Here is a 24,069-nt window from a genome sequence, read left to right as displayed (position 1 = left end):
GCATTTTTATATTGCTTTCTGTTGATGAATACTACCATACCCACTAGAAAGAACTTTACACCAGATCTTATTCACACAAATAAGTACATCAATAGAGCTTTCTGCTTACAATAATAATAAACTACCCTTACACGTTTTCAACAATTTAATTAAATACAATTAACTCTAGTTTGTTTTGGCAACCTATTAATGTCACAATTGAATATAAATAGGCTCATGAAAAGACTATAATTAATAAATCCTTTACACTACTGTAAAATTAGTCTGATGCTCTGCTTGCCAGAAATACTGAACAGCATTTTTGAAGTATGTTAATGAGAACAGTAAAAAAGAGATAATAAAGTTTTATCAAATGATTCGTCAAGACTTCTGTAAGGCTTTGACCTCTTCAGTAGAGAGCTCTTGCAAGTTAGATATGGTTCTTAAGGGACTCTGAAACACTAATTGCAAATTTATCATCATCTTATGATATCTTGAATCCATGCTTCTAACTGTATAGGCTATTCTCTCATGCTAATTCAAATTCCCTGGAGTCTTAAAACATAAGAAACTGACCATTGGCACTTCATTTTTTGTTGTTGCTTTTGCTAAGGCTCAAAACATTAGACACCATGCTACTTAAGCAGTCACTGATACACAAAGACATCATTTTGTATTCAGAGTAAAAATATAGGGTACACATAAGAGTACACAAAAATGGTACCCTGGGATGAAACCCATGGACATTTAGGTACTAATGTGCTTATCAGTATATACCTGGGTTTCTTCCTTTAGCTGTTGGGTCCTATGATAGAGGTGAAGGGTTATTGTAAGGGCAACACTATTAATGGAAAAAGAAACACCTGAGGAAGTATGGATAAATCATATAAGATTTCAGTTGACTAGTGGCTATTTTAATAGAGTTTTAATAGAATTATAACCCATTCTGAGAATCACAAAGCACCAATGCTGACTTTTGGACCACTTCTTGTTAATGAATTATTGGCCAGATGTTTAAATTAATTAACCAAACTTCCCTATTATGTGGCAGCATACAGACTCTACCAAACTTATTGATTAGAGCACCTTCATCAGTAATTACCTACACAACCTGCTGTTGAAAGGAAGGATACTGTGAGTATTGACCTGGTCATATTGACTTAGAACTCATGGCTAACCCTTACGTATTCCAGAGTAGAGACTAGCCGTAAAATCCCTATCTTTTGTCTGTTCTGAGTAGATGGATTTTATTGTCAGAAGTCTCAGATGTGATCATAAAGTGACTAAATAAGTCTAAGTTGTAAAGTTTCTATATGCACCATTTTTATAGAATAAAATATTATGGGTATATGTGTTAGTATAAAGCAGTCCTTCTATATCATCTTTGCTTTGACATTCATATATGTACATGACAATATAACGAGATGCCTTGTGCTGGACACCTACTCTATGGCAGATATAAACAGACACCATCTCTATACCTTACTCAAGCCTGAAAGGTAGGAATTATATAAACAGGAATCCCCATTTTATGAGTGTGGCAGGGAGAGTTACCATGATTTGCCCACACTTGGAGCTAAGAGTGGTATACCTCGGACAGGAGCCCCTGGTTTGCCTGGTACACCAGACTGCTCTAATTCCTACAGCTTCTTTGGCCAAGAATCACTGGTGACAATGAGGGTGAGGTCAGGCAAAGAACCTGCAATTCAGTTACGTATAAGAACAGCCTAGATCAAGAATGGACAACTTGTCTCATCTCAAAATTGAACGGGTAAGTCCAGGGAAGGCACTCTGCACAGTATTTGACATTGTAGGTGTTGAACGATGATGGTTCTGGCGGTGGTTATTGTGGTTGTTTTTGAAATACTACCTTGTTTAACGACTCAGGGATTGGAGCACTGTGCTTGGAAGGGTTCACAGGGTGAGTCTGGGTAAAAGTACAAAGAGTGCCATAAGTGATTAGCAGTCATGTCCACAACGCATGATCATAGAAAGAGTGGGCTGTGTGTCAGGAATTTGCCATCACTGGCCATGGGCATATTTTAGAACAAACAAGAGGATTTGTTCTGATGATGAGAGGAATGTGAAAGGGAGACTTCAGGTCTGATTATGTAAGCAATTTCTACCAAACATGTTATTGAGTTACGGGTCTAGCAAGTTTTATTTGAAAGACAGCAAATTCCATATTTTAGCAAAAAATACTGCTGCAAATGATCAAACCACTTACCCGAAAGGTCAGCCCACTTTACCACATTCTAGATAATTTATAAAGTCTCAACATGATAAATGCTAAAAACTCTTATCAGAAAGTTAAATCGCCGTTAGAGAGAATTCTTTTCCAGTGTGAATGATTTGTAACTTCATTTTAAGTAAAACAGAAAAACTACACAAAGACTGAGTCTAATAAATGCAAATTTATCCTATGCTGCTGCTTCCTCACCTAGAGCACAGAAAGGGCCTCCAAAGTCTAAAAAAACTTATCAGGAGACAATAGTTCTGTAAAAAATACTTGAAAATGAGGTGCTGTTAATCCAATAAGCAACGAAAGTATGCTCTCAGCCAGACCTGTTTGCAAAGCAACATTAAGACTAAAGCATTATTCAGCCACATTAAATTAAAATTATTGCATGATATAGCCAAGCCCAAGACACAGTTAGTTGCCTGCTGATGTAGAACAATGCCCCATAACATAGAAATTTGTTTTGTAATTAAATTAAACCAAGACTAACTTGCTGATATTCCTAAAAGTAGTACTTGGTTGCGATGGAAAGAGCACCTGACTGAAAGTCAAGGCATAACCTAAGTTTTCCTCTCAGCTTTTAATTACTATCCACAGTTTGCAGTGTTTTATATAATGAGGATAACAGAACTGACCACGTAGGGTTGTGATACAGATCACGTGTCATATGGGAAGGAACCGTCCATAGCAGAGGCTACACACAGTAGAGACTCAGGAACCTGAGCCATTACTCAGGACCCACCAAAATTCTCAACCTTACCCTCCCAAGCTAGACGACCTTGAACAAATCAATTATCTTATTCTTTAAGATATTCCTTATGAGTAAAATGGAAAGATGTTCTAACTCATAAGGTAACTGTAAAGATTCAACGAAACATCAAATGCTTAGGATCATTCATTCATTCAAGTATTTATTTGACCCTCACCATGAGCCAGACACTGAGTCAGGCATCCCCAGACTGCTGGGTTCCCCACCCTCACAGAATTGACGATCTGATCAGGAAAGGCAGTGTTAAACCAGTAATTATAATAAAGAGGCATTGCTATTACTAGTGGGAAGCATAGTTTTCTGCACCTAGTAGGTGGACCATAAACATTTGTTGAATAACATATTAAATTTGTTGTATATTAAAAATAAAAATTATTATCCTTAGGATTTGATTTAGAGATATGCAGTTTCCTCTAATATAATAACCAGATTTTAAAAATCAACGGTAGTAACATATTTTGTCTTGTATTACACAAAGGTAACAATAATTCAAAGGTGTGAAGGGCCTCATGGGACCCAGAGAGTCTGGCCAGAACACAGTTGCTGCATTTGTTGTTAATTAACTGACTTGCTTTCCACAGAGACTCAAATTGTGGAAACAGGGCTTCTTTCTTCCATTTTAACTAGCTGTTCATCTGTGATCATCAGTGTACATTGGTAAGGCAGCCTTTAGATTACAAAACAGTAACAACAACAATAAAATCTTGCTTTCCCTTTAATTGCAATAATATAAAGTTTCTCCAGCTAGTTTAGGGCATATAGACATTTAGGTCACTGCCCTACCTCGTCCCCCCTTACTTGCCAATAAGACTTTAATTGTCCTGTTCCCTCCAGTTCGGTACGCTACCCCTTGATCCTCTCCCACAAACTCAATTCCTACCCAACATTCAAAGCCCAACACAAAATCCAGTCCTTTATGAGGGCTTCCCAAATCCTCTCTGATCAGAGTGAATTGTTTCATGTTTTATGATCAAGAGCACCTGCTTGGTTAGAGCTCTTATAACAAGCAGCTTTGCATCACTGACATAGAGTAAGAGGAGAATAGGGAAAGGAATCAAAAATTTCTGGACGTAATAAAAAGAAAGTTCTGCAACTCTTAGCAGTTGAGAGAATTGCTAAAGATCCACTATTTTAAACCATAGTTACTAGACATTTGTGGCTATTTAAATTTGATTTAATCACACTTTTGGATCTTTTTCTTATTTTTTAAACGAAATGTTTCATGGCATGCATTTTTGGATAAGAGAGGGATCCTAGAGATGGTCAGCCAAGGAACCAACAGGGACAGTCAAAGACTCTCAACTTGCATGCCCGTGTCAATCAACTGATAGGTGGTGCCCAGAGAAGGACTGAAAAAGTTTCTGAAATCACATCTAGACTCTGTGGGAACAAACACTGTGATTGATTCCCTAGGCCTGTGATAGATAGAGGGTTGGAGACTGGCAGCATGTATGCCATAAATCTGCTTTTAATTCTAAACGATCCTGGGAGTAGCTGTCAAAAATGTTGCCCTACAAATGTTCACCCAGTGACCTAGTTTCTCAAGCACATGTCCAGTACATGGCATCTTGCTTTTTCATCAGATAAAGAGATTTAAGAAGATACAAAAACAATTCAAGTTAATAAGGTCTCATCTGAGAAGCTTCCAAACAGTATCTTCTCCTGTCTTACATCTTAGTTTATTTCAGAAAAAATGGGCTTTTAAAAATTTTTTGCCGTCTCACACATTTTTTAATTCAGAGTTTCAGTAGGGCTGGTCTCTAGATACAGTTTCTTCATAGAACAGTGATGTTCAAATTTTCCTGATTACAGCACCCCAAGGAGGTGAAATATCCAATTCCTACCCATTTCCACTTTCAGTGGGAAAATATTTAGATAATAAATACTTAGGTAATAAATACTTGGAAAGATGCATTTATGAATCACTCATGAATCACTCATTGTTTTTATAAAATAAGTTAAGCTTATTAATATGCTAATATGTTATAAAATGATGCCCTACAGACATAAAAATAATCCAAAAATGTTACTTACCTTGAGAATTTATGTTGCATAGGTTCATGGGCAGTATATAAACAATGTCACTAGACAAGTATCACCATACAAATAAGTTTGAGAGTGATTACATATACATGTTTTACAATAAGAATACGGATGAATCATTTCTGAACCACAACTCAAGAATATCTTAAAGTCTAATCCTTAGCAAATTTAAAAGCCTAAATATGCAAATATGCATCATTACAGACTATAGGGTTAATGAAACAGCCCACAGCAAACTTAATTGATAATGATGAAACTAAAGCAACACTAATTTATAATTAAAAAGCAAGGACCACAGCAATGGAAAATCACTAACAACTCAAACAACACTCAAGATGCACTGATAACAAATTATCCTTCCCCAAATTGCATGAATTCTAATTATTTGCATGCAGGCACTTTGCAATGTTTCCAAGAGCTACAGCCAGTTTTCTTAGCAGAATACTGAATTAAGGAAGCTCAGTAAACCTTAGTTACATGTCATTCTAGTAGAATGATAACTCAGTCGGTATACTAATAAGTAGCCTATGTTCATATGCAAAATGAATGTACATAAAATCTTAAATCATTTGCCCAAAAGAATAACAACAACAGCAAAAACAAAACCCCTTGGGTTTCAAGATAAATTTATAACCCTCTAGTGGACTACAGACTAGATTTTGAGAAGTTTAATAAAGTATTAAATAAAGGGTTTTATATAGGCATCACTATGCTGCCTGATGCTTCCCTCGGTTTTATTACATTTACAGATTACTCTTTCTCCCTAGCCTTAATCTAAAGGAAAGTTAATTGATTTTTAGCCAAGATTCAAATGAGACCTCTGTTTAGGCCATTGGCCTCGTAACACTAATTCTCTCTATCAGACCCCCCAGTAATACTAGTTAGCTGCATATAAAAGGCTCAGAGACACACAGCATTTTAGTATGTCGGTTATAACTCAGAGTAGGACTCACCTGTGGGCATAATTTTAAAGCAAGCCAAAACAGATCTGCATAGAAGTTCCCCTTTTAGCCCCATCGCCTCCACCTCTCTCCACTGTGCTTGCATAAATTCATTAGGAATCATAAAATGTTGGAGCTGGAGATAGTCTTATCTGAGGTCACACACTGACAGCCTGCAGGTGGGATATATCCCTGAATCAAGTTTTGTTCGGCCCACCTGACATTTAAAAGATAAAGAAATTACAGATAAAATTCTCAGTTTCTGACTTGCCTTGAAATATCAGATGATCTGGTCACCTTGAGCCCATCTCAGGTGTAGCTAAGGATGCACTGTGTCCTCTAGATGTGCATATGCTCTCAAGTTGCCACAGTTTTCAGCATTTTATAATGTCTGGCCTCTAGGCTGATCCAATTATTTTTGTTAACGACCTGGTCTGTGAAGCTATTTGCCTTCTCCATCTATGAAATCATCCAGAAAGTTTTCAAATAGCTTTAGCAGAGGGCTTTTTAAATATACAAAGGTGATTTTGTACAGCTTCTTGCTCTATCAAATGGATGAAGTCAATGAATCAATTCCTTGGGCAGCTTAAAGCATCTTTATTTGGCAGAATATACTTCACTATTTGTGGAATGCATAGATCACCTCCTTGGAGCTGCTAGGAACAATATGAAAACCGCTGATTCCCTCCAACTTTCTCATCTGGAGCCTTGCAATTGACAACTTAACGTGAGACGCTGAAAGCGCCAGCGTCCTACTCCTACCCTGGTGCTCTTTCTTCATCACCATTAGGTATAAAAAAAGGCTTAATGTGGTGCTTTCCCACCAATATTTGCATTTTTTAAAGACATAAAATTCTTGCCTAGTTGATCAGCAAATATTGATTGAATACCTACACAATATTTATTCAGTGGGAAGGATGACCTGCTGGCCTGCTGACTCTCATCCAGGATCTGTTGTCAATTTCAGGAGCATTGAAATCCTTTCCCCACCCGTGCCCGCCCCCCCCACCCCCGACCCCTGACCCCGTGTGGCAATTCATCTAAATCTGGAAGCTGGCATTTATTCACTTCAAAGCATATGACTCAATAGGTCCATTCTTCATCCACATGAATGGGAAATCAGAAAAACCCTTTGGATGTACAAAGACTCAGTTTGTATTTATTCTTGGGTATAAAGGAAGCATGCCTAGAAGTGAAGGTCTAGTAAGGGCATAGTAAAGGTAAACTCAGGTAATTCTAACAACAGAACAATGGCCTTTGCTGAGGGGAGGTCTTCCTCCCTTCTAGACTGAGGGGGAAGTTTGGTTGGTCTCCTTCCTTGCATGGAGGATGGATTCACTTAATGAGTAAGCAGATCACTCTGCATATCTATGCATCTTCTGAGAGAAAATTGCTGTGATAATATTCTTTCTCTTTTCTTTCTCTGGAATTTTATTATATAAAGTTCGGGAAAGAGAAAGAAACAGTGGGCCAAGAGGGTTCCCTAAATGCTTTGAGGACATTATCTTTGGAGAATCCAATTAATTTATACAAACTGTTAACAAAATAATTCATCTTCTCTTTATCCTAAAGAAAGGAAAAATTGCTTGTCTGGTGTTATTTTCTCCCTTCTGCAAAGATGAAGTGAATTTTTTTCTTGTTATCAAAAGATTTGAAAGCAAAAGGCCTTTCCCTATTTGCTAAGTGAAGTTTCCTTTTCAGATCCTCAAGGCCACACCTATAACATTTTCTAATCTATAGAAAAAAAAGCCCAAAAACCTCATGCTGTGACTGAAAACCTTAGGGATTTAATTTTTTACTGCATTTGTAAGTTATGTTCTTTGGACCATTTTGATTAATGTAATGGCTGTCAAATATCAAATACAGTCAAATATCTACCCAAAGATACTGCACAGATACACACATACGTACGTGCATATGTTACAGTGACAATTTAGTGTTTATACCACTCTCCATTTGAGGTATCTCCTTTTTATAAACACACATACAGATACACATGCATCCAACCATATACACACAAATACTCACACACAAGTAGGAAAAAATACGGGAGAGTTCAAGATTCCACCAGAATAGTCATTCCTTCTTTCCTTAATAATTTAACACATATTTTCTGAGCACCTACTACATGCCAAGTTCCTTACTAGAAGCAAGAGATAAAAAGATGAATTTTATAGGATTCCAGGATTATCTTGGCTTACACTTCTCAAAGCATGTGATATGAATAGGCACTGTAGCTGTTGTCCAAATAAAAGAAGTTTGGAAAATTTTAGTTAAACACAATCAGGATTCCTATCTGCAAATCTTTCCAGAACTTTCATACACACACATGCACTGAAAATCTCTAAGAGAAGAACATATCATGCAGTGAGTGCTTCCCCAACAGTTAGTAGCTTTTTTCCAATGAGCATTTTGAGGGGACAGTGTTTTGTGAACTGGGAAATGCTGGCCTAAACATTTTATAGGATTAAGGCTCTTAGAAGGAAAAGGGGCTCCTGATACTTTGCTCCCTATATTTCCTCCTTTTTCCTTAAACTGGGAACATTGATACATTTCTAATTTAATCATAAAACTCTCTATAGCAAATATTTTAAGCTTTTCATTAAAAATCAATATATATCCATCCTAGGAATGAACCTGAAAAAATTTCAAAATTGTAGGAAATAAAAAGTCTAAGTCAATCCAGTCCTCCCACCAGGTTTAACTAACACTGTATAAAGAATGTTTATATCTCTTCTGACATTTTTCATACATGTGCAAATATTTATTTTCTCCAAACTATTTTGAAGCTGACTATTCTGTTCCTTGTCTTCTTCACTCGGCAGTAAATCATGGGCACTTTTCCACAAGAGTACATATGAACATATCTCATCCACTGCAATGGCTACATTGAATGCCATTGAGCAGATTCACCATGATTATTTTACCAGTCCCCTTTTGATGGAGATGAAACTCCTCTCTAATTTTTTGCCATTAAAATTATTGTTGCAGTGACTAAACCTTAAACATACATCTTTTTAAACCTGTCCAATCATTTTCTTAGGATAAGCATCTAGAAATGGAATTGTATCAGGACTGGCACATTTTACATTTTGGAAAACACTGCAAAACTGTTTTCAAAAAAACGATGTACCAATTTATACACTCAAGCTTTGAAATTTTTACACAGAGTTCAAAATTGGAAGACTAAAAAGGAGTTGAGTTTTCATCTTAAATGAACTTTAAGAAATGAACAATTGAAGACTAATGTTCATTAGTGCCAGTTCTAAAAATTTGTTTGCAGTGTCGTATAAAATTGAGGCCATGGGCTTGAGCTCACATAAGTAACTACTTTGATAGCACTGTAATAATTCTCTTATAAGTTCACAGGATGGTCAGAAGATCTTTATTTGCATCTCTACCTGAGTTTGATATTTTGGGGTCTTATCAAATGCCCATGGCTGCACTCTGACTCTAGGGTGAGGTCAATATCATCAATCAGATGATCAATGGATTATCACCAGCACCAGTTACACCAAATAACAACCTGTCTGCTCCAATCCTTAGACCAGTTCACTACACTTAGCAATCTAGTATTGGTACATATTCTGAGAAAGCCAATATGCAACCAGTGTTATTCTCACTATTTCTTTTATACTACAGTTATAAAACAATCCTTTATTGTAAGGAAACTTGGTATTCTAATGCATATTCCTTAGGCAGCTTTCAATAAAGTGATATTGAACAGTAAGCAAAAATAATTATAAGGCATGTAAGAATGTTTTTTTAATATTTACCAAAAAAAAAAAATCACGCTTTAAAATGGATGGTGATGTTCAGTATGTAATAAGTCACAAACGGATACCTCTAAATACACAGTTGGCTTCATAAAGCTTTAAATCAGGCCGAGGATAAGTTACACAGACAATTCTATTCAGAGTCATCTTTTTATACTTCCATACACCCTTGTCAATAAAATAGCATCGACTCAAGAATAAATGATTCATAAGGCATTTGCAACTTCTTGTCTCATGTAATTTATCTTTATAATTTTAAATTACTAAAGAACCCCAAAGATCTTTTCTCACTAAAGTATTGTGAAGTCATCCATATTTTATTAAGTTTCAAGGACAACCCCCCACACCACACCCACACTCAAAATTAAGTAACCATTAAAATCGCTGTGAAAATTCGTATACCCGTAAGGGGAAAAAATTAATCCTATATTAGAAAGTTGCATTTAGCAAACCATTCATCTTTTTTTACCTGTTACACAACAACTAGTGATTATAAAGAGTTGAAGCTGTCTATTTTAATATCCTGAAACAATGGAACACCACTCTGAGTTTGCATTGTTTGGTCTATCTTTTTTAAATTAAGTGTCCTTCTTCTAGCTTCACTGTACATATTTTTTTAAAAGTCATGAGTATTCTTCAAGTTATTAAGGTAATTTCCTACGTCGTTCCCAAAATAAAAAACTTGATTTAGCCAAATATTAAATTATTGATATTACAAATCTGTTAATCTAGAGCACATTTTACTTATTTGTGTAATTTTAAAATTCACTTTCATTTGATTGACTGTTTTAATCTTCCTTAACTAGTGAGTCACTGAAAATAAATGGTGCAATCCTAATATGATAAATATGAAAAATAGGAAGTACTTAGGGACTGCAGGGGAATACATTAAAATCAGTCCGTTTTCTAGTTAACATATTCTCATTCTGTTTGTGTGCAAACCCAGTGCATTGAGAAGACAGATCACAAATTCGCAGCCTCACAGAAACATTGTCCTGATACCATGTTCTGACAGCAGAAATCGGCCCAAAGCTCTAACCATTTCCCCTAAAGGACCCTGACTGGCTGGTGCCATCCAGGTGTGGCACAGTCTGAAAAAGGGGAACATCGTGTCAAATTCCACTCATCTGTCAGTGTAGTGGATTATTTCTTGAGATACTGAGATTGGCTGCTTGGGATCAGAGCACCATCCATCTTACCACGTAGGGGACGTGAAGCTGCCTGTAAGAGCCTGGAAAGAGGGGGACCAGCCGTTCCTAAGCAGGTGAGGAGGCTGCTGTAAAGCCTTCACTCCATCCAGGGCTTTGAGTGAAAGATGTGTCATTTTTCACATTTCCCAGATACTTGATATGCACACGGTGTCTGCCTGCTCCTGCTTTATGAAAGAGGCGATTTTTCAAGCTTAGGCAAATGTGGCAAAGCTCAGGGTGTGCTGGCGTCTCATTTTTTCTCGTCATGTCACTTGTTTTAACCGATTTGAGAAAATGAGATTATGTTTTTCCTTTTTGCTCATTTATCCAGCTATTTATTTATTTATTTGCTCATTGAAGGGGGGATTATCACAGATAACTAGCTTTGATTTCTCTCTTGTTTTCATACACATTTCATTAGTGTCCCTGAAGATTTAAGACCTACGAAGGGGAAACATCACAAGTCTCATCACAAAAAGCATATATTTACTCTTAAAATCAAAACCTAAGATTGCATTAAAGAAGATTGTATTTCTGACTGAAATAATCTAGAATATTGCTATGTCCAAGATCTATTGCTTTAATCTTTGCAGTGATTGTTGAAAAACCCAAGAAAGTTGAATAAACCTAATACCTAGAACCATTGGTCTTTAGTTAATATCATTCTCATCTTTCTGCATCTAGAAGGGAGTATTTATAGTTGTTTTCATTTCATCGATGAATCTGAAATGGGTCTCAAATGTATAAACGCTTGGGGTTGAAACTGGCTTCAGTGCTGCAGTTTTTTCGGGTATTTGAGGTACAGATGAACCACGCACTGACAATAATAAGCAATTACTAAGAGGAGACAATGGAAAAAAAATACTGAGTTTAATTGCAGACAGAACTCAGTGATGTATTTCCCAGTTTAAAATTACTGTATTTTGATAATAAGCCCCATAAAGACGTAAGTTTAACTGTTATAAGTAGCATAGCCATAACCCTCCACCAAAAAAATCTAATATATTTACTGATAAAGAGAGACAGTCTACGTGAAAGCTCATTGCAAACTGTACCGTATTTCTTGACTGTATGCACAGGGCACAAAATAAGACAGGTAGCATTTGGTCTTATATTCTAGCCAGGTACCACATAGTTAAAAATGACAGCAAGATTAAAAACAAGATTGTTGTCACTATGTGGATAATTAGCTGTGTGAACAGCAAAACGTCACTCATTCAACATCTGTGATATGCACATTTGTAGTCTACTAAGTGGGGATGCCAGTAATTCCTGATCTTTCTGAAGAGCTTTACATTTTACAAAGCACTTTCATGAAGATTATTTTATTTACACTCCCCACAATATCCCTAAATGGGAAATTGGGCCCAGAGAAGAAAAATGACTTGCCCAAGGTCATGTCACTAATGTTAAGTGACAGAGATGATGGCCCAGCCTAAGTTCTGCCATCCTCAAGTGCCACCCCTCACCACTTCTGCCATGGCCACCTTTCAGAATGGGTCTGCAGTTCAAATGAGTCCGTGTATTGACATAACTTGAAAATGTTCACCAATTACGTGAAGGTGCTCACATCTCTTCAAAAAGGCTCCTTGGCAAGATTGTGCTCTGTACTGGGAGCCATTCGTTCCTCCTTGGGAAACAGGCTCTGGAGATGAAATCAAACCAAAGTCCCCCATGGCAGGTATTAGCTATGTGACCTCAGGCAAGTCGCTCAGACCCTCAGAACTTCAGTCTCCTGAGCAACAGGGTGGGAAATTACACCTACTTGAATAAGAATTAAGCCAAGCAAGGTGAATTAACCTTAACAGTGTGCCTAAAACACTCACGTTAGTTGTTTTTGTTTCGTGTGCTTATCGTTAAGTATTACACTAAATGCAGATTTCTCGCGTTATTTGTATGACTTTGTAACAAGTCAAAGACGTTTTTTGCCAGAACAGATTGGAGATCTACTGACTGGAGGTAACTTGGGGATTCCACGTTTTTTGTATTTTTTTTTTTTTTTCCCTCCAACTCGGCACTGGAGCCTCGGACTCTGGCAGTGGCTGATCCAGGCTCAGGACACGCGAGGCAGAAATACCAGCGCGCAGCATCGGCAGAGCCATTTCCATGCCCTCCCGCAGGGGCACCAACCTCCCCTCGCCTTCCCTCCCGGATCCAGGGCTTTGAGAAAGAGGGCGGCTGAGGCCCAGAGGCAGCCCTGGGCCTGTGCCCCAAGCTCAGTCCCCGCCAAACCCCTCCTCCCGGAGTGACCCAAGGTCTAGCATCCAGCAAGCTGGCGCGCTCCCCTGCAGCCCGCGTGGGAGGACCCGGGCTGTACACGTACTCTTTCGATCCTGCCCCCAGCCGGGAAGCAGAACCCGGGAAAGCAGCAAGCAGCGAGCGCCCTGGGAGGTGTTGCTGGAGGAGAATGCCGAGGAGCCCAGGATCGGTGCCCAGGCTGGCTGCAGAGCCAGAAAAAGGCAAAGGCTAGACAACGCAGCTGGAGGAAGCCTGGCGGATGGGAGGAGGCCAGGAAGGGATATGGAAGGAAGGAGGGGTGGGGATGGAGAGCTGGGAGCACTAGAGAACTAAGGATCCGGAGCCTGGGCGCGCAACTGGTCCAGAGCCCGGTCTTGGCGATCGGGTGGGAGGGGGAGGGGAAGGGGTGCGGTGAAGGTGACGGGTGGAGTAAATGGATGCAAAGGCTGAAGCTAAGCAGAAAATGGAAGGCAACCTTTCCGAGAACCAGGGCGGGTGAGGACAATCGAGCTGGGGGAACAATAATGAGAAAGCTGGAGAGGCACAGAAGGAGAGAAAAATCCTGATTGAAGAGTGAGGCCATGGAAGGGTAAGAAATATACTTTGAACAGAAAACCGAAGAAAGCAAAATGCGTCTGGAACTCAAAATTCAATATAAGAAAAAAAAAAAAATCACGCTAAAGAGAACTTGCCCCGGAAAATGCGGAGAGATAGGGAAAAAAAAAAAAAAAAGGCATCGAGCATACCGCAAGAACAAAGTGAAAGAAGGGAGAAAGGAGAGGAGACAAACCAGACAAGAAATAGTAAGTTACTTTTTAATTTCTTTTTCACTGAAAAACTACTTACAAAGTTAATTTTGGCACTGACATCCGCACAAAATCTCTAGCCACATACACACCAAGATTATGGTATCTATGCCAGATAAAAATGCATCCCAGGAACACGGACACATTATTTTCTTGGTTGCAAAGATCATATTTTGCCTCCTTAAAAATTCCTCAAGTCTTGAAAGTTATCCCACCTTTTGCAGAATATTTCGCTCTTGGCCAAAGTATCCCAAAACAAACGACTTCTACTTTTTAAGGTGTGTGCCAAGGGGTGGCGGGACTCTTAGAGAAAACCACCTTTTCTGAGAAGTTATTAGAAATACCTCCAAGACATTTTAGTGTTCCCCCTCTTTCCCCAAAGCATCCAGCCAACAAGTCTTGAAAATCAGAGGCAAGCTGCCCACCCTGTAGCACTTTCTGTCACTTGCCTTCAACCATCTGTTAAAAGACAGCGGTGAGACGGGAGGCTGCTGTGGAGCCAGCTTCCAACTTACCTGGTCTGCGCAGGTGATGGTGCTGGAAAGTGTGCTGAAGGGATCCATGGCAGAGCAGCATCGCACAAGCACTTATCCACAAATACAGGACCCAGGGCATCGCAGAGACCATTGCCATTCTCTAAAGAGAACATTAGACAGGAAGGATTACCCCCGGGTTTGAGCCCCCAGCTCCGTCAGTCCCACTGGTGAGAGAAGGGGGGTCTCAGACGTCATGTGCCTTTGCTACTTTGCTGGTTAGAATTAATGACCCAGCAGAGGTCATGCCACAAAGTGGGATTGAGGGAGGTCACTCTCCACGAGATCATGAATCCATTTTTGAAATTATTCAAAACCAAACTCTTAGGATGGCCAAAATACAGAAATAAAGTTTTTGACTATCTGTTAGGCAGTTTGAAACACTGTATCCTGACTAAACATGCAGTTTTACACAATGATCTTTAAGCTATAGTTATTCCAGGCATTGAAAGGCTGCATGCTCCTGTTCATTCTAACTTCATTGCAAGTCTGACATAAGCCTGGAAGGAAATAGTGGATTCTTTTTTTTTTTTTTAATTCTACAGTCATGAATTTTTAATTCCAATGCTGTCGCCTAAACTAAGTAATCATTTCTCAGAGGCATGTTGTAATCTCCTAAAAGAGCTGGTCTTTTTGGCTGGACTTAAAACCAGAAGGAATTATCTTCAGCCAAAATGAGTTTCGGATACAAGATCTAAGCGTCTCTCCTAGAGCAAACCATAATTTACAATATTGCTTTGCCTCCTAAGATCCTATCGTGGCATTTGTTGTAGTGTTGATGAATATGCATATACAGGTGGTATATGTATTTATGGATGAACATCCACCTTTTCTTAAGCGCTGAAACTTTGACAGTCTTCTCGGCACCTATGAGAATCTTAGGAGCTACAAAGGCTCAACTGTGCTGCATATTGTCCAGTTTCTCAAACAACACCTTATGCTGCATTTCATATTTGTCAAATTAGTCAAACTTGAAGCATCATCCTTAGCCAGTGACATGGAAGCATTTTCTATACAGGAATCCAGTTAAGTATGTGCTTTTCTCCTAGATAGAGCTTTGGAACCAAGATTGTTTCTTTCTTTTTTTCATCTTTCCACTGTCAAATCATACACTTCAAGTATTTCAACGCTACATTTAAAACCTCCTAGTGACCTCCCAGTGTGGCTTCTTTATTCGTGGAAATTGGTACTCTTTCCAAAGCTGTGATGTTCAGCAAGCAAAACATATACATTATATGTGTGTGTGTATATAGACATAATACAAGATAATTTATGGGTTTTAGGAGAGAGAGAGATGTAGTCTTTAAGAAGGGTTTTAGAACTATAATAGACAAATGGTGACAACCATAATTAAGTGCAAAGTAGGAAAACATTATTTTCAACAGCATGGTGCCTTTCATGCCCCGGTCTGTGATTCACATAGACCATTCACTTTATAATTAGTTTCACAGCCCACTGTTTACTTTTGTGTACAACGGATTTAACCTCATTGTCTTCAGAACTATCAGTGTACCATAGATGCATTCTCTTCAGTAAAGATAAAGAGCAACACCCCTCCTATGAATTCTGGAATGAATGCATTTGGGTGCCTTTTCAAAATACCCTGCAAATTACAGAAAGACAAAATAGAGGTGACTGTGGCATGCAATGATTGCTTGTGAATTTCAGTTAAAACGCACTAGGAATTCATCTAAACTTGAAGAAAGCCTACCACAATCAAAACAACAGTTTTTCAATGACAGCTTTCCACACAGATCTTAGCACTCAAAAAGATTGCTGTGACTTGACGTTTGCAGTATTTTCCTTCTTTTCCTTTTTTTCATTTAACTTTCTTTAATTCTCAGCATTACTTCCAAGGTTCCTGCATATAGCTCTCTTTGCTCACTCTCTTACCAAGAGGTTGTCTCTATGGTAATAGGTGTTTCCCCCCCAAAATAATGCATTCAGCCCTACATAGTTCTCTAGACCTGACTGAATAGGTTTGAAATCTGCTTTCTGAATCTTAAATCCTTAAAGAGGCTTCTTACCTGAAAAATCCAGCCAAGAGCAGAGTACTCTATTAGTGTTCATTGGAAAGCTCTAACACTTTCTAAAATCCATCTGTGCCACAATTGGAGATTTTTTTAAAAAGAGCTTCCCAATAATCTTCTTTATCAGGATTTAAAAAATATGTTTTTCTCTTCCGATGCTACTCCCACAGTAAAGAAGACATTGGGTTCATTCAGACTGTATTGTCAGAAAAGGAACCAAGGTTTGAGGGCTGGAAACCTTGTCATTTTCACCTTTAAATCATCTCCTGGCGTCACCTCTGCCTGACGAGACCTTTGAAGTGATGGTGAGATAATGTGCAGTTTCCTGATGAGAATCAGTTTATAGTTAATGAGGGACCATCCCCACTCCAGTGCATTCAGGGCAGAGTAAGGCAGCAAAATGTAGGAGCAGGGCTGCTATATGGCGCTGTAAGTAGCAATAGTCTCTTTCAATACATCCCTCCTCTGTAAAGTATCACATGTCTTAAAGTGACATTACCCTTTATTACAGCTACAGTGAATTGTAATACCTGCCCACTAACTCTTGAACAACTCAAGCAGCACTTTAACACTGTATTGCCGGGTACGTCGTTCTCTTAGAGATTTTACGGATACTATTCATTTGCCGAAAGAGTACAGAGGGAAGGAGAAACAAAAGAAAAAAGCATTCTGCAAAATACTGATAGTGTTAATGGGTGTTAGACTCCTAACAGCAAATGGGAAAGTGAAATGTAAGCCATTTCTTACCTCTTAATGTGCTTTTAACCAGTAAGTTAACCCAAAATATTGTTGAGTTTACACAAATTTAAGTCTGTTGATTGTTTTTGGCAGCTAAATCTGGGAATATGGTCTATCTAGACTACAATATAGATGTTTATAGGCATAAGCCCAAAGCAACCTTCTGAGTTTTTTAACATGTTTAATAAATAGAAATATGTCATTTTCAGCATCGAAGACTGGATTTTGATAAAGAAATATGCTCAAGACATTTTTAAAAAATTTCCCTCAAATAACATGCTGGGGTGGGGAGAGGAAACACTCAGAAGTTCAACATTTTGTTTCTAGTATTATGGTTTAGACACTTTCTTCTTTGGAAATATAATGTCATTGTACCTACACATCATCGATGCATATAAGGTGACCTAGTTTTCACTTACAGATTGCACTAGCAATGATTCATTCCAATAACTCAATCAGTTATTTCATGAACCACTTATAAAGCACCTACTATGTGTTAGATGCTTGGGGACAAGGCAGAAAACAAGATTGATGTGATTGCCACTGTCATAGATCATACTGTCTAGTCTTTCATTGTTTTTTTAAATCAAGGTAGTTCTCATAATATTCCAGCCTCAAAAACCTCTTCAAGTGCCTCAGAATACTCTCTTGCCTTTCACAGGCATTATAAGGAAGGTTTGATGCTGCAGTGTGTCTTTAGAAGCCATTCTCTCCTCTCCTGTTACACAGAGTGAGAGAATGAGAGACCCTTCAGACGCATCAGTCTTCCCCACTGGTCCTGCACAGTTGCACAATACACACAGAATAGCTCTTTGGACCCTAACAACCATTTATTAAAGCTCATCATTAAACAAAGTTCAAGATAACAGTAAATACAAATCTTAGAGTGAGAATCAGTCAAGAGTGCCAAAGTTCTAGATGGTGTTGCGTGTTTCATTTCTGTCGTTCATTATTGTTGATTTGGTGAGTATATATAGAAAGCTCACACCAACTGTTCAATATCAAGACAAAAATGATAATAACTACAGTAGCAGCAGGTAAGGTTTATTGAACCTTCACCATGTGCTGGCACTACTCTATAGTATGTTGCTTATAAGGTGTAATTTAATCCTTTTTACCACCCCATAAGATAGGTGTAATGATTATTGTCTTCATTTCATGGATGGGCAACCAGACGGTGAATAGGGAGATTAAGAAACTTGCTCAAGGTATTATAGCTACTAAGTGATAGAGCAGATTTCAAACCCCAATGATCTGGGTCAAGAGCCCACCTCCTAAACACTAGGATTAAACACTTCATGGAAAAAACAACCCTCCAAAATTAACCATTATATTTTCTCATTTCTTTACCATTAAGACACACTCAAAAAATTATTATACATTCATTCAAGACTTATATACGGAGCACATTCCAGGCATTTGAAATATAGAAATGTGGAAGGTAGTACTTACCCCATGTCTTTGTTTTTGTTTTTGGTTTTGGTTTGTTTCTGTTATGCTAATGCATTAAAAATAAAAGGAAGTTCACATTTGCTAATAAAGGCTACCATTTGAAAACTGTACATTATATTTTTCATTTCTAGGGATTAAACTAAGGCTAAACATAGTTTCTTATCTACAATTCAATTTAATAAACTTGAAACACATACTCATGGATTATGTTCAAGGCACTCAGGCATTGTTAGATTTTTTTTTAAACAACTGGAATAAAGACTTTCCCTTACATTTTTAAGTGGCTTCTATATATGTATGTGATGGAACAAGAATATCAACCTAGTTCCATTTTCTCTTCCAAATACCTTGTCCATTGTATTGCAGCCAATGATCATTTTCCCTAATAATATAAGCATCAACGGATATTGACATTTAAGGCAATTTAGTCCATTCTTCCATCTCAAAGCAAAATTACTCTCACATCTTTCAAAGAAGTTAGGCCTTTGCACTTTTCACCATGGTAGGACTCCATCACTTGATCACTTTATTGTTTAGTGGGCCATAATGTTCTGGCCAATGAGGTGTCAACAAAACTGACGGTATCTCTTTGAGGCTGGAGCATTTAATTGTTGAAGCAACACCCTCTAGATCCCTCTTTGCCTCTGGAACAGGGACTAGTTACACTATCTGCCTGGATTCTTGAGAGACTGCAAAGAGCAGAGGCATCCCCTTCCCCTACCCACCCACAATAGATGTAGATAGTAAATAAGAAATATTCTGTTCTTTAGGCAGTTGAGATTTGGGGGCTATTTGTTATTGCACTATAACCTAGTCTATCCTGACTGATGAAGACTTTAACCTATATTGATCATGTATTAATTGAATTTTTATGTTCTATCTACTGCCCTAAGCTCTGAGGAGACAGCAGTATACACATCAGACCCAGTTCCTGCCTTCACAGAGCCCCCTGCTATAGAAATCCATTGGAGATTTTTGATCAGAGCAGTGATAAATCCAGAGCACTGATGATTGCAGCTAGAATTCCTTCAGGTTCTTATAAGTCAGGAGTTATAAACTGATCACTTACGTGCCCACAGCCATGCGCTGCTCAATCATTCGGTTATACAAGCACAATACTGCAAAAGGCAATGGACTACAACACAATTGTTTTAGCTCTTCCAGTTACATGAATTCAAGATACCTACTCAGTTGGGCCAAACTCCTAAATATATACATTTCAAATACAGTATCTATGTATATGTACATTTGTTTATGTAAAAAAGAGAGAAAATCCTATTTACCAGAACTTCTCCCCATGGAGAAACCCACATTTACTCAGAAGAAAGGCCCAATGAAAATAATTGGGAGTGAAAGATAAAACACTCAGAATGCTTAAATAGCCAAGAATGTTCAGCATATTGCCCTACATAATAAAAGGCAGGGGGGAGGGAGGAATGGCAGATAGAGGATGCAATAGGGCAGAAACCTGGAGGGAGGAAAAAATGGTGGGGGGCAGAGAAGCACAGAGAGAGATAAAGAGAGAGAGAGAGAAATGCAGAGGCTCTCCAGAGGCTCGGAAGAAAAGAACTGAGAACAGAAATGTCCAAAGGGGATTTCCTGGTGGAAAACTATATCCTGTGGAATAGGACTCCACCCTGCGTCTCTTCAAATGATTACAAAAGCTTCAAAATACAAAAAACTCATGTATACTACATGTTACTAAGTTAACTGGGAAACCCACTGAAGGGGTAAAATCCTGGATCCAGGCCCAAAGTACCACCAGAAAATCCCTCATTCCCCTGATGACCACACTTTTCATTTCTCAGCATTAGAAATAAAAGCCATCCTTACTTTAGTTTAAGAACAATCCACTTAATAATTTGGCTAATTTGAATTCACAAATGTGCAGGGAAAACAAATTTGAGACATGCAAGATTTTATGTCTATGCATATTTCTAAATTGAAAAACAACTAAAGGAATTTAAATAAATTACATCTGGGCTGAGAAAGATGCCAAGTTTTGGTCCAATGCAAATGAAAGTGGTTTAGATGTATGCCATTTAAAACAGTTCTAAGTATTTCTTGAAATAACGCATTTTGGTTGTGATTTCACAATGCTGATGTTTTTTCTTGTTCCATTTCAATGGCTGATGGAAGTGAAGGCGTGGATGAGAGGATCATTGCCATTATCTCTAATCTATATGCCTTCTGTAACTTTGAAGCCCAATTTCTCTTTTCTGTAGTCACTGGGGCCACCTATCAGTTGGCTGACAATGTCTATTTTCAGTCTCTGATCATGAGAAGACAATATACCTTTTCCCTTGGCTAAGTAATAATGTTACCCTATCTTTCTCCCATAACCCAATTGCATAAATCATTTGTGTTGCATCACTCTTTTTCTGGAACTCACTTAAAATTTTCCTGTCTACCCTGGTGTCCTAGTATGTGCCCCATACCAGATACACAGCAACACCCCTAGCTTGTCAGTCTTACTTTGGGGGCTAAATAAAGTTTATATACTTGTCTTATTTACTACTCTATTCTGTACCTGGCATTTTTTCAAAATACATTTAAGCTAAGATGAGGAAAAGGATAATGAAGAGAAAGCAGGTGAAGTACAACAACAGAATGGGAGTTTAAATAATATATAATATTGATGGTGATTGATGATCATATAATAATGATGATGACGATACCACTGTATTAGTACCCTTTTTTTTTGGCAGGGGAGACTCTTTCTATGTGCCAAGCCCTGGTTCAGCGTTCACATGCTGTGTCTCATTTAATTCTCACAAAAATGCTAATAGGTCTGTATTACAGTGATCTTTATTTTATGGGTGAAAATACAAATTTCAGAGAGGTCAAGTGATTGAACTAATGCCACACCTCTAGTAAGGTTGAAAAACTTTGATGCAAACTCACATTTGATTTTCAGAGCCTAAGCTCTAAGCAACCAAATTCTAGGCAAGCAATATTGGCAAGAAATAAAAAATTTTACATGATAAAGATAAAAGACCAAGTAAGCAAAGTAAGATGAGCCTAATGTGAAGTTTGAACGTGAAATGCAAAGCATCAGTGGTACAAAGGAAGCACTATTTTGACTCTAAGCTTCCTAGCAGTAGAAGTGAAGAAGAGAAAAATTATTTCTTAAAAATTTACAGCATCCATAAGGTAAAAAACCAAACAAAAGCACACAAACCAAAAAAAGCCAAACAACTGCTCCAGAAGGAATAAAAATTAATGGTAACAGAGAAATAAGCAGAGGCTGAATCATTTTCTATAAAACTGGTGATTCTCAGTTCTGTAATTTGGATCTGGATACATAATGCAGAATTTTCCGTAACTGTAAGAAAAGGGAAATGGAAGGCAAGATTTCTCTTAGGCTGGAAGAAAAGATAACCTTTGTGTCGGAGTTTCATTTTCCACCTCCAGCAGCCTATCTCTACAATCACCTTATCAATTATAATTCCTCATTGCTTATCTTGTCTGTCTTCCAGGCAGCAGAGAAAGAAAGAATAAGGTCATTTCTTTTGTTCTTCCACATCTCATCTCCTTATTCTGCTTTTAGAACAGAAAGAAAGTTGAAACCACAAACAGCTTCACCTCCATTGCACTAATCAAAGTAATAAATGAACTGTCCTTTTAGAAACCAAGTGGTCTCTTCCTTACGAGAATATGAACATATTTTATAAGCACGTAAAGGTCATGAAAATGACTGCTTTGATGATAATAAAAACAATAACATGATTTCTATGGTTTATAAAACTCTCAGATTCATAGCCGGATTCATAATCGCTATCCCCCATAACTACTCTGATCTAAGAAATGGCCCTTCACCCTCTCAATGGTTCAGCCAGAAATGAAGACGGCCATCTCCCTCTCCATGAACTCCCTCTTTCAACGTCACTTCCTATCAATTTGACTTCCAGTCTATGTCTTAAATCTCTCTATTCTCTCCCTCTCCATTCAAACATCTTCACCCAAGTTACCACCATCTTTCACCTGAACTATGGTAATACTTTCCTAACTAGTCCACTTGCCTTCAAATGCGTACATCCCACCCATCTCTTCCCCACTCTACAGCCGGAGGGAATGTGTTTGAGGTCCGTGTTGATCATGCCACTCTTGTTACTTGAAAATCTTTCAATGGTTTTTCATTGAGCTTAAAATAAAGCCCAAGTTCATGACCATGGTTGACAGGGCTCTGCACGAGTTGGCCCCTCTCTACTTCTCTAGCCTCATCTTTTACAAACACTCTCACACTCGGCTCCTACTATACTCCTCTCTTGGGTCCTTGAGTAGGATAGGGAAACTTTCCCGCAGTTGTCTTCTGGAATGCTCCAAACCAGATCAACTCGTTGTGGTTATGCTCTCATAGCCCTCAGGATATCATCTCTATAGGTTAACGACCATTGTAAATAACTATTTCTGGAATTATTTATGATATCTGGTTTACCTCTTTACCAGAATCACCATGAGAGAAGGAAAACTGGCACCTTGCTCAGTACCATATCTTCAGAATCGAGCCTAGATATACTACCTGACATATAGTAGGCACTCAAATGTTGGCATCATAAATAAATAATAATCAATGAATCAAAAATAAAATATAAGGCCACTATCAAGATGGCATGCACAGAGAACTGTTTTTCTAGAAATAAGTAGATTTTGTACCCTCCCCAGTAGCCTTTATTCATTCTTTTTGGTAGCACACATGTATGAAGTGGCGATACATATTAAGGATGACTCCCTTGTTCTGTGTGAGTCTATTGTTATGGCACTAAGTAAAGGAAATTGGCCCATATATTGTTTAAACCCTTAGCTACCTGCCACTAAATCTGTGTTGGATTCTTCTTTTTTTTTTTTTTTTTGCTAGAAGAAAAAAATGAAACTGTCCTGAATTTTCAGCCCTGGTTCTTAGTATTTGATATCCAAATATGATCTGATGGTAGAACTCACAGCTGATCCCTGGAGAACAAAGAAAAGACTACAAATGTTAAAAATAAAAAGAAAGCACTTAGAATTTCATTATACTGAACCTAGAAGAAATCCCCCCAAAAGCCTCCTAGTCCAGCCTCTCTGTTCTAGAGGAAATAAAAAGACCTAAGAACGGGAAGAGGCTTACCTGAGGGAATACACTGACTTCACTTGTGTGGGTCACGTTAGAATACGTCTCCTCATCTGATGTTCTCTCTCTTTCTCTCCCTCTCACAGCACTATCCAGTAGAACTTTCTGCAATACTAGAAATGTTCTGTATCTGTGCTGGCCAAGATGGTAGCCACTATCCACGTGTGGCTATCAAGCACTTGAAATGTGGCTAGTGCAACCAAGGAAATGAATTTTTTAATTTCT

The 24,069-nt window shown here is 38.2% G+C and overlaps 1 protein-coding gene across 1 annotated transcript in view; it reads right to left on the bottom strand.

Annotated features, from left to right (window-relative positions):
- Positions 1-24,069, bottom strand: part of TAFA1 (TAFA chemokine like family member 1) — a 617,163-nt gene that overhangs the window by 462,331 nt on the left and 130,763 nt on the right. The window contains exon 2 of the mRNA XM_061195514.1: positions 14,497-14,617. Coding sequence (XP_061051497.1) covers positions 14,497-14,614 — 118 coding nt within the window. The 5' untranslated portion in view covers positions 14,615-14,617. The remainder of the gene's footprint in view (positions 1-14,496; positions 14,618-24,069) is intronic.

This window comes from Eubalaena glacialis, chromosome 7 (assembly GCF_028564815.1).
Source record: "Eubalaena glacialis isolate mEubGla1 chromosome 7, mEubGla1.1.hap2.+ XY, whole genome shotgun sequence".
In the NCBI taxonomy this organism is placed as follows: domain Eukaryota; kingdom Metazoa; phylum Chordata; class Mammalia; order Artiodactyla; family Balaenidae; genus Eubalaena; species Eubalaena glacialis.
The sequence above is the reverse complement of the archived record's forward strand: the minus strand, read 5'-3'. Positions and strand labels throughout refer to the sequence as shown.